Genomic DNA, 12,062 nt, shown 5'->3' with positions numbered 1-12,062 from the left:
ATTCTTTATGCTTTATCTTAATTATATTTTTTGTATTATCAATCAAAGAATTAATTTAAGGAAGAAAATATTATATTAAATGACAAATATTTGTTAATAGTTTTAAAAAGAGATTGATAATTGAGAAAATAAATAAGAATTTATATAAAACTATGACTCGAGCATTGATATTACAAGTGAAAACCATGACCCTAAGTTTACTTTTCATTAATTCAAAGTTGTGTCGTTATATACTCTCTTTTCAAGTTTTATGCTATTTTGGCGAATCAATAATAATTTTCATTAGTCTAAATAATATAAAATTTTCATTAATTTGGTAATTGTTAAATTAATCAATGTGAATACGATAATCTTATATACTATTACTTGCCAAATCCGTCCACTTGTGAAATTTTGCGCAACAAGTTTTGGGCGCCGTTACAGGGAATTAATTTTAGCAATATTAAGCGGAGAAAGATTTTAATTACTTCAGACATTTTTTTTAGTTTAATTTTAATTATTTTATTCAAAAAATAAAAAATAAATCTTTTTGTTTTAATTTTCGTTGTTACTATTATTAATATATATTTTGTTATTACTATGATTTCAATTTTGCTTTGCACCTTATTTATTTATTATTAATTTTATTAGTTTTTTTTTACTTGTGTGTGCTCACCCGCTCTTCGGAGCCTATTTACAGTTGATTTTTGTTTTTGTAAAAAGAAAAAAAAACATGGTCAAGAGGATAACTACGATAGATTACATCCTGGATAACCAAAAATAAATCGAGTCTAAGAGGAAAACAATGGAGAAATATATATTAGAGGCTAAATTGGAAGATTTTAAAAGGCACTTAAAGACATTTCTTCCTCCTCCTTGTCAATATAGTGACTTGGTGGGACATGATAGTCAAGAATGTCAAATAAGAAATTATTGGGATTACTATGAGATTTGCTATGGTGGGGATCAATATGATCCCTACTCCTCCAAGTGGGACATTGCTTACATACCACCTTGCATGCAACCTCAAAGTCTAAAACAGGAAAACGAGCTAGATATTGATGATAGAAATACAACCTTGATGCAAAATTCCATTCCTCAGTTATCTCAAATGCCTCAATATGCATCATTCACTCAAATTGAGTCCAAGTCAGATGAAGCCAAAATTATCACTATCGCGATTGATGAAGAGTTGAATGAATAACTTCGAATGAAAGACAAAATGTCTATTGAAAGAGAATAAATTCTTACAGAAGAGATCAATTTTGAGGAGAATCAACGAACCGTATGATTATAGTTATAAACAAAAGGCAAGAGACCTTGATCATTTTGGGAAAGACTGTATTAACCATTGGTGATGCTATAGTTGAGGTAGAAAAGGGAAAAGTGACTTTAAGATGTGGTACGAAAGAAAATGTTTTTAAAGCTTTAAATTTCTCTGAAAATTTCTTTCATGTTATTTCTTCATATTTTGATAACGTGATTGTTAATAAGGATTTTAGTGACTCTAAGAAGCAAGACCCTTTGAAAAAATATCTTATTTTGCAGGACCCTGCCATAATGGTGGGTGAAGATGAAATTAGAATTTCACCATCTTTTGAAACTCATTCACCTCATAGAGAAAGAAAAAGTAATATGAACCATATGATTAGAAAGTTAAGAAGGAGAAATGCTTTAAAGGTGAAATTTGCCCTTAAAGAGCCGTCTAATTAATTCTTAGGTTAACGCCATTTCGCTGGAGGCAACTATATTTAATTTTTATTTTATTATATTTTAATTTATTATTTTTTGTTGATTATTTTTGTTTTAAGGAAATAAAAGCTCCAACTACATGCTCTTTCAAAGAATTCACTTTTACTTTATCTCATTTATTTATTCATTTTGTCTACTATAATATTCTGTCTTGATGATCATGCTTATTGCTAGTGTGGGGGATAAAATGTATTTTGATGTTTGACGTATTGTAGTGTTTGTGATGACATCTTTGCTGCCTTATTTTACTTAAATTTATCCTATAAGTCATTATTGCATTTGATTTTTGAGCAAGACCCAATGATGAGCATGTTGTTAGGGCTAAATTGAAACTTTGAAATTATGTGTGCTAGATAAAGAGGTTCCTTAGTTTTGACACAATAATTACTTGTTGTGAATAAGTTGAGTGAGATAGATCAAAATTGAAACAATTTAGTATTTTTTTAGGACACCGTGTGCTTAATATTAATACAATTTTGTTTTTGTAAAAAAAGTACTTCGTATTCATTTATAATGGGTAGAACAAATAGTAATTAAACAATATAGAGAGATCATAGTCCTATAGTACATAAAGGGAAATTTGGATACCCTAATTGAAAATTATTTAAATATTTTTAATTCTAAATAATAGTGTTTTCTAAATTAATAAGCATAAGAATGAAATAAAAAATTATAATTTATTCTAGTTCATTCATTTTTCAAACAATGGAATGAAAAATTTATTTTATTCTATCATAAAGTAGCCAAATAATGACAAGGCAAATATTTTAATGGAAGTAAACAACACAAAGAAAGAGGATATGTTTGTATTTGTTCATTGAAATTTGCATCAATCTCCATTCAATAATAAAGTTTGTATTTGTTCATTTTTCTCTAAGAGAAGATATATGATTTTCTTTTAAGAGAAAATATATGATGTTCTAGAAGATATATGATATTCTCTTAGAGAATATATTGTAGGGTATTAGGTTCTTTTTCGATGTGGAGAAAAACCTAAATATTGTAGACTATGTGTCTCACTTATTTAAGTGGAGATAGGTCTGATTAGGATTGTAAGAGATAGACTATATTGAAAGAAAGACAATCACCAAAAAAGAAAAGAGAAGAGTAAACCCTATTCCCGATTTTGTCAAATCAGTCTCAGAAGAACATCGATTGTACATTCGTTAACCGTTGGATCGAGCTGATATTTGGACAATAAGTTCGAAACATTTTAGGTCATTTTTTCAACGGCCAGATCGATGAAATGACGTCGGAAGAGGGAGGAATAGTGCATGCACAACAACAGGTGTTCTTCTTCTTCTTCTTCAAATATTTTGATTTTAGTCCATTAGTCCTTGTAAAATCAGAGACAATCAACTTTGATCACTAACGTCAAATCAACATTACAAAAAAAAAAAAAAAAACGTCAAGACACGTGACCCTATAAATGCACACTAAAACATCATCTTTTATGATATATTAAAAATTAAAATGTTTTAGAGAACTTGTAAGGAGGTGTCACTATAGAAGGAAAACCTTTAGTTAATACAAGATAGATTTTGAACATTATTTTTGTGAGGCTTTATTCTCTAGAGTTCTTGAAAGATTTCTCTTTGAACTTATCAAGGTTGTTAATCCTTGTGGCATTCTTTTTGGCTTATCAATCACTAGATTGTGGCGTCATTCTGTTCTTGGTTTGTTTGCTGAATTATAATTTTCAGTTTCCTTTACATCAAAACCCTATTACACAAATTTTATTAGTTTTGTGATCAGTAACTTGCGCTCATATCTCGAGTTTTACATAGTTTATTTTGGAGATTCAGAAACCTAACTTGCGTTTCAGAATGTCTTCTTTCACCTTGTTTTGGAATTGCCTGATTCTGAATTTCGTAACTTTGGTTATCGCATTCTCTAGCAAAATGTGATATTGGCCCAAATATGTAAGTTTTCAACCTAGAATGATCATTAAAGTGATTCATGACAAACATGATTATATCAATATCCACTGCGTATAATTTGTTATTGTGTTTGTATTTATTCCCATCAGAGTGGCATCCAAGCTCTTGGTTAAAGGACTATTTGACTTGCTTGAAAGATGGAGGAAAATATGAATATAAATGTGATATGCTTGAATGATACAAATTAACATTTGTAAAAGGGCAAGATGAAAGATATGTTATTTGTGAAGAAAATACATCTTCCTATTTTTAGTTCTTAAAGGTCGGATGATAAATCTACTGAAGAATGAGATTTTGAACATCAACATGTATGTGGTTTTGTTAGGTAATATTTAGAAGATAATGTTTATAATCATATTATTAATGAGGCAAATGCAAAAACTATGTGGCATAAAATACAAACTTTGTTTGCCTTTGTATCAAGGAATAATAAATTGTTCTTGTTGAATAGTTTCATAAGTTTGAAGTATAAGAAAGGGACTTCCATTTCAAACCACTTGAATGAATTTTAGGGGCTCCTTGATCATATGTCAGGAATGTGTATCAAGTTTGATGAGGAGATCTTGGGACTATTTCTATTGTTACCTTTATAAGAGTCTTGGGAGATATTTCGGGTTTCTATAATGAGTTCAACTCCAAAAGGTGTTGTTTCTTTAGAACTGGCTAAGGGTGGTGTTTTGAATGAGGAGGTGTGAAGGAAGACATGTGGTTTTTTTTATCTAAATATGAAGTTCTTGTCACTAAAATTAGGGAAAAAATCATAAAAAAGAACCGAAGGGTGGTAGAGAAAATAACAGAAACAAGTCCAAGTCTAGATACAAAAATGTGTAGTGTCATTATTGTCATAGAACATGATACATACATAAGAGTTATTTTCGGTGGAAAAAGGAGAATAAAGGGAAAAAAAAAGTAAGCAGAAACAAATGAGTCGTGATGATGATAATGATGATGATCGTGTTACTATTGCTACTAGTGATGATCTTGTTATTCTCTGTGACTATGAGTCAATTAATCTTGTATCTGATGAGATCATATGGATAATTGATAGTGGTGCTACACTATATGTTGCCACCAAGAATGCGTTTTTCACATCTTATACTTCAGGTGACATGTGGCTTTAGTGTTTTCTTCTTCTTGCTTTTCATTTGTAAGTTTTAGTGCTTTCTTATTTTGGCTGGTTGTAGGCACAATTTGTGTATCATTTTAAGACTCTCTTGTACCCTTATTTAATTATAGTGGAGCTATTTCTTTGGTCTGAATGACTTGTGGTTTTTATCCTTACATTGAAAGATTTTCCACGTTAAAATATCAGTGTTCTTTACACTCTTTTATTTTGATCCATTTCCTGTCATACATATTTGTTGTTGCTACTCACGGATTCTTGTAAGTTGGGGGAATATTATATTCGTTGCATATTATTTGTTATTGTGTTTATGTGTTTATTCCTATCAGACAGATATATGTAGGGCATCCCTATGATTTTGGACAAGTTGAGACATGGTAAACCACTTTTACTGTTTTAGTCTCTGAAATTGTAGGGTGTTGTTATTTTGGTCTCTAATTCTATTAAAATCCAAATTAATCATGAAAACGTCATTTAGTATAGTCTATAATGTTAAGTTGACCATTAACTCATTTGTGTAGGTAAAGTTGATAAGGACTAAAATGATGGTAATATTGATTAAAAAAAATAATGTAATATCAATTTGGTCTATAAAAATTCTTGAAAAGTACAACTTACTCAAAATAATTCTTAAAAAATATAACTTACTATCATAAAAGTCTCTAACAGATACAACTGCTAGAATTTCCAATTTAATTTATACTTATTCCCAAACAACACAAGAATCTATTACAATTTGTAATCATTCTTAAACAAAATTAAATTTGCAATTTAACTTGTAATGATTCAACCTATTTGCAATATATTTTAAATCGCAACATGCTGCAACGCACAACAAGTTGTGATTTTTCATATTAGTAAAATATTTACTATATAGTAAAAATATTAAGTAACAATCTTTTCATGTCAATTATCTATTACTCAATGTTATAAAATAAAGTGATTTTAAATATGATAATTTTTAAGTGCCCCTCTCACATTCATGTGACTTTCTACCTATTTTTTTTTTTTTTTACTTATTTAAATATATGATAATTGAAAATACTATAGTACATGGATGTTTATAATAGTTGTTCTGGGACTATAAAATGTAGCTTTTAAATCCACAACTCTTTTAAATGTAGCTTTTGGCTTTTAATTTTATTTATTTCTTATCCCTTTTTTTCTCTTTTTTTTCCCATAGTATTATGACCTCCAAAGGTTTTTCCTTTAATTTAATCTATTTTTAGCTTATAAAATAATAAATAAAATAAACAAAATTATTCAGCAAATTTTTATTAAAGCCACAAAACCTCTAAATTGATATAGTCAAATTACCTACATTTAATAATACGTAGGGTTGGTAAACATAAAATTTTGATGCTTTTGAAAACAATAACTAAATCCAAATCATACTAACTTAGTTGTTGCTTTAAAAAAAAAACAAATTGTACGTTATTTGTACGTCTTTTCCAATTACAAAATAACACACTAATATTTTGGAAACAATTTTGTTGGTTTTCCTAAAAAAAAAAATTAATTGATTGGTTTAGTCTTCAAATCATGAATTGATTGGATTGCGTTTAAATCATGAAAAGACACATGCCTTACCTATAAAAGTATTTAAATTTAATTTCAAATCTAATTACAAACAAATAACTTACTTTTATACAACATACAATTTAAAATAAAAAATTAATAATATATACAACATAGAATTTAAAATAAAAAAATAATAATATAAAATTGAGTTTATTGAGCTGTCTTTGAAGTGATAATAGTAACTTCATTCAGCCTTGTCATAATTAGGAATTTTCTATTAGTGCATTTTAATCTTGTTATATCGTCGATATTAGATCGGTTGCTATACATCCAATGTAATAAGGAAGATGGTGGCAAATTTGCTATTATGGTAAACTTTGTTAAATCTGTTCTAATTGAACTGTTCTAACAAACACATTAAAAAAATAAAACTACAAAAAAAAATTGTGGTAAATTTATTATTATAATAAATTTTGTTAAATCAGTTCTAATTGAACTAATCTAACATACATATTAAAAATAAAAATAAAAACTGCACACACAAAAAAATTATGGTAAATTTATTATTATAGTAAATTTTGTTAGATCTGTTCTAACATATACATTAAAAAAAAGACTACACAAAAAAAAAAGACAATAGCAAATTTGTTATTTTTACAAATTTTGTTAGATCTGTTTTGTTTTGTTAGACCGATATAACAAGCCTTTAAAAAAAAATTTCCAAAGTTAACTAAAGAATAACAAGTCACGCGTGCCAACCTTTCATTTTTTCATCACATGGTTTCGTTCTTGTTCATCCTTCTGCAAACCTACGAATCCAAACCCGCGAATCCAAATCCATTTTTCATCCTTCAACATTCGTTTTTCTTCAAACCCAACCACATTTAACCTTCATCGTGAAAACATTTTCATCCTTCACATTTAACCTTTATCCTTCAGTGAAAACGTGAATGAATCGCAGTTTTTAGCCTTCATCGCCGGCGAGTTGGTCCGGCGCAGCTTTCAGTCAATTTCTTTCACTATCGAGAAGTGTTTGTGGCTTTCTCCGGTAATTTTCTAACAATTTTTGTTTGTTACTCAACAATCTAAAATTATTTCATTGTTAATTATTCTTATTATTAATCTTTAATTGATGGAGAAATTTGAGTAGTAGTAGTTATCCTAATTTTCAATCATCCTTTAAAACTGCATGCTATGTGTTTGTGATATTGTCTCTGTTAATAATAAGTCTAATGCTATAATTCTGATAAGTACTATTATAGGCTCAAATTTTTGTCCACCAGTTTTTCAAAAGAAAAATAAGCTTCCAAATGCATCTTTCTAAAGAATGTGAACAATCATCTCTTTGACAGTTTTTATTTTTGAATGATTTCCCATGAAGGTCACTAAACTGCGCCCATGTGCATTTACATACCTTCCTGAAATTGTTGAGTTTTGTTGCATCTGCTGATTATACATGTATGTATATCTAACATGCAATTAAATTTTGCTATGTATCACATGCCACAAGTAGAGTACAATTTTGCTATGTATCACATGCCGCAAGTAGAGTACAGAGCAGGGTTTATTAGCTAAAAAATAGGTTTTAGTCTATTTTTTAATTTTCTGTTTGCAAATTGCATATAAAACAGTTGTTGCTTTAACCTTGTATATCTTAGGTTCCCAAAATTTTGTTGTTGAGGATAAGTCTCTTTTGCCTCATTCTCTTGCTTTATTGGGGGATTGGAGAATTGTGTGCCTTTTATTACAAGACTTGGACATGCTTAAGTAAAATATTCAATCCAAGTGTAGATGACTGAAAGTTGTTTGCATATAAATATCCAGTTTTGAGGGAGAGAGTCAGATTTTCCTTGCATATGTGCCGTGATTGATTTGTTTGCTGTATTTGTAAGCAGGTCAGATTTTCCTCAGCTGGCTAGCCAGGGAAGCTGGGGGTCGAAAATGTACCCCTGAAAGGTAATTCACCAGGATTTTTAACCCGGCAGAAATCAGCAAGTGGCAAGCCAACTGAGCGACCTCTACAATCACCACCTGCCTCTTCTCCATCGGCGCTGAAACTGAAAAAAGATGCCATGACTAAGCATTCTGGTATGAAAAGATATATTGCTTCCACTTTCTTAGTTTAATCCAATTGAGTCCTTTTGTTTGATCCTCTAAATTGGATCAATAGATGATTCTCTAGACTACTGATGCATAGTTTGTTTGATTAAATTTTCAGAGGCCATGGGCTTCAGAGATTGGTGTGAGAATGAGTGTGTTAAGCTCATTGGGACAAAAGGTACTTATACCATTTCAGTTTTTTATTGCGGGTTTATGATATGTGAAATGTGTGTAATAGGATTTAATGTAATGTTTAAATATGATACCATGAGGATTAATGATTAACGTTGGGTATAGGATTTGATGTATGTTCGTTTATTATTATGACTTTGCTTGAATCCTTCAGCTGATAGATTTATGGTTAAGAGCATGTTATTCTTGATGCACAATTAAATGTCTTAAACTCTTTTTGGTGGTATGGCAGATACAAGTTTCCTTGAATTTTGCTTGAAGCAATCCAGATCAGAAGCTGAGACCCTTCTTATAGAAAACCTTGGATCATATGACCCTGACCATCAATTCATTGATAAATTCCTCAATTACAAAGAGTTGTTACCATCAGATGTGTTGGACATAGCTTTCCAGAGTAGGCATGACAATAAAGTTAACGGACTTGGTATCGCTGCTGGTGGCATGGCATCAGCTAAAGCTGCAGATATACAGGATGTGGACAAAACTGAAGGATCCTCCAAAGGAGGTGGAAAGAAGAAGGGCAAGAAGGGGAAAAAGGTTAGCCCTTTAGTTTTGGGATTTAATGTTGTGAGTAACCGGATCATGATGGGTGAGATCCAGACTGTAGAAGATTAAGATAAGATTACAATTAAATTTTATGCATGAGGTTGTTGCGGTAGATGTACATACATTTTGGTCGCACATTGTAAATGCTTTTGTTCGATTTAGGATATTTATTTCCTACACATACTGTAGCAGCATTTAGATCAAACTTAACCAATTTTGTTCTCTAAATTTAGTTGCTTTGACTTGTTATATTGGTTTAAATTTAATCGATCTAATAGATTAATTTTGAATTTGACTTGTTATATTGGTTCAAATTTAACCGATCTAATAAATCATTTTTGAATTTGGCTTATTATATTGGCTCAAATTTAACCGATCTAATAAATCATTTTTGAATGTGACTTGTTACATCTATTATTTTAGATGATTTAATAATTAACTATTTATTACAACGTTTGATGTTAGATCGGATAAGAAACCGATCTAACAAGTACATAACCGACCTAACAAGGTTTAATTGCACTAGTGGGTTGTTTTTAAGTTCAAAAAGAAAAATTAAAAAAGGTAGAGGGTAGTAATATTTATAATACTAGTTATAGGACTACAATTTCTAACATTTTTACGAAGATTTTACCTTTTTGTGAGCGTAAGTTTTTACTTTTGTCGATTCTTTAATTCTCAATATTTATAAATATTATTGAATAAGAAAAACCAAAATATAAATTTCATCTATGAATGTTCACATGTCTGTTCAATTTTGATTGAATCTAATATCCAAGCCGATTAAAAGTACATGATTTGTTTTGGTTTGAATTTAAATGTTTTTTGGATAAAATTTAAACCAAACCAAACCAATGTATAACAAATTGGTTTCGATTGGATTACTCGAGTTACAACATAAGATAAATTAATCATGTCTAAAGAAAGTGTGATTTTTATAACATTGTCTTTAACTATACATACTAATATATTATCATAATTTCTATCTTTAGTCAAAATCCAAAAACATAATTTGTTTGGATACATGGACATACATGTCTAATATTCAATACCCGGTATTCGAATTGTACTTGTTTGAATTTGGACTCGTTTAAAAAATTGTCCAACCAAAAGAGCACAATTTCGTTTGGATTCTGGTTTGATTCAATTTTGCCTGAACCGTTGCACACCCTAACTTCATTTTGTCATGCATACCTTTAGATACACGATAGAAACATGTATGAAAGTCATACAATTTATTAAAAAAAAATTCTAAGTGATTTTTAACTTCATAAATCGATTCATACACATGTGAATCTACTTACAAAGGTCCTAAAATTAGTTCAGGATATTTTTTACTGATGAATCGACTTACCAAACCTCTTGGAAATGGATTATTTGACTTACACAACTCATTAATCAAATCATGCATTTCAAGATTAAAATCCTAGATTTTTTTTTATTACTAATGATTTGATTCATACAATTTACTGTGTAATGAATTAGGATTAACCAATTAGAAAGAATAAAATTATCGATTAGGTTTAAAAGTAGAAGTAAAAAATTTCTAAGTTATAGATTAATTAATCAATTAGGATGATATCATTAATTGATTAATTTAATATTAATCGATTAAAGTCTTAGAATTAATTAATCAATTAAGTTACGTTAGAATGATTGATTGAGTTAATAATTAACTAGTAATGAAAAATTATAAAGTAAATTTAGACTATTAACCTAATATTAGGTTAATAAAGTTAAATGTTGTTGATATTATTGATATGATGCTGATAAGCATTAATCTTTCGCAGCATACCTAGTCGCAAATATGGGTTGACGTTGTAGACAATAATTTTTTATTATGATAATTATGTCTTGCATGTTATGTGTTGCATTCATATAGTAAGACATGTTGGAGGGAATATGTCATGATAGAATCAAAGCTCGATGGTCGACGAAACCTCGAGGGAGTTGTCATTAGAAAAGTCTTACATAAAAGCAGAGTTTTGCTAAAGCATTTCATTAAATACTGAATTACTTTTTATAAAACACTCTTGTTCGTAGCGTAGAAGGTTGTTTCTCTACCCATATCAACTCATAGTTAGAAGGAGCCATTATTAATTAGTCAATGATTATGATTCTTATCGCGTTATCATACATTAGTTGATATTTTCATTTGTTATATGTTACGATATTGATAATTATTATGCCTTTAGAATGACGACTCACCTTTGTTTGTTTTCTCATGGTTGCTCACATAGTGTATGTGACTACATGATAAGATGACAACAAATGAAGCAATAGCAAATAAGGAAAAAACGAAGTAATTAGCATACTGTCAATGCAATTGATAGTAATTTATTTTCTGTTAGATGTCAAAATGTTAATCGACCAATAAATTTGGGATTGTATAGAGTCAACTTTTATTAATGTGACAATTTTAAGTTAAATTCTTCTAAATTTGCTATTTCCGCATATTATTGTGATATTTATAGACTTTAATATATTATATTTTTGGACTAATTTAACCGATAATGTTTTGAATATATTATATTTTTGGATTAATTTAACCGATAATTTTTATTATATTTATGCTTTAAAACATATTTGTCATAAAAGGTGTCGCACAACATATCCCATGGGCTTAAGGCAATTTGACACCAGTATATCCCCCCATCTAAATCTCAATTTTTCGAGAGATTGTAGCACTGTACAATGCCTATTGATAATAATTTGGCTACTAGAGGTTGCAATATCATCTTTAGAATTGATCTTTTCCATTATGAAATAGAGAGCAACTCACACCTTTTCGTCAATTGTAAGTATGAACCAACAATCATTGGTTGGGATACATTATCTTCTAATATCATTGATGTATTTACTAGAAACATAAATGGTATTCATGAATACAGATTTTGTTAACCTTGTTT

At 29.3% G+C, this 12,062-nt stretch overlaps 1 protein-coding gene across 2 annotated transcripts; it reads left to right on the top strand.

The window, feature by feature from the left end:
• Positions 1-7,066: 7,066 nt before the first annotated feature.
• LOC101502516 (protein ESSENTIAL FOR POTEXVIRUS ACCUMULATION 1-like) lies at positions 7,067-9,385 on the top strand. Of its 2 annotated transcripts, XM_012713305.3 has the most exons (4): positions 7,067-7,363; positions 8,211-8,403; positions 8,534-8,593; positions 8,840-9,385. In XM_012713305.3, exons 2-4 carry the CDS (start codon positions 8,388-8,390, stop codon positions 9,220-9,222), a joined length of 459 nt encoding a protein of 152 aa, XP_012568759.1. In that variant the 5' UTR covers positions 7,067-7,363; positions 8,211-8,387; the 3' UTR covers positions 9,223-9,385. The 2 variants fall into 2 exon arrangements, with proteins under 2 accessions (XP_012568759.1, XP_004491730.1); XM_004491673.4 differs by lacking the exon at positions 7,067-7,363 and having other exon boundaries at positions 7,896-8,403.
• Positions 9,386-12,062: the final 2,677 nt, after the last annotated feature.

The sequence above is a fragment of the Cicer arietinum genome, chromosome 3 (genome assembly GCF_000331145.2).
Source record: "Cicer arietinum cultivar CDC Frontier isolate Library 1 chromosome 3, Cicar.CDCFrontier_v2.0, whole genome shotgun sequence".
Taxonomy (NCBI): domain Eukaryota; kingdom Viridiplantae; phylum Streptophyta; class Magnoliopsida; order Fabales; family Fabaceae; genus Cicer; species Cicer arietinum.
The sequence above is the reverse complement of the archived record's forward strand: the minus strand, read 5'-3'. Positions and strand labels throughout refer to the sequence as shown.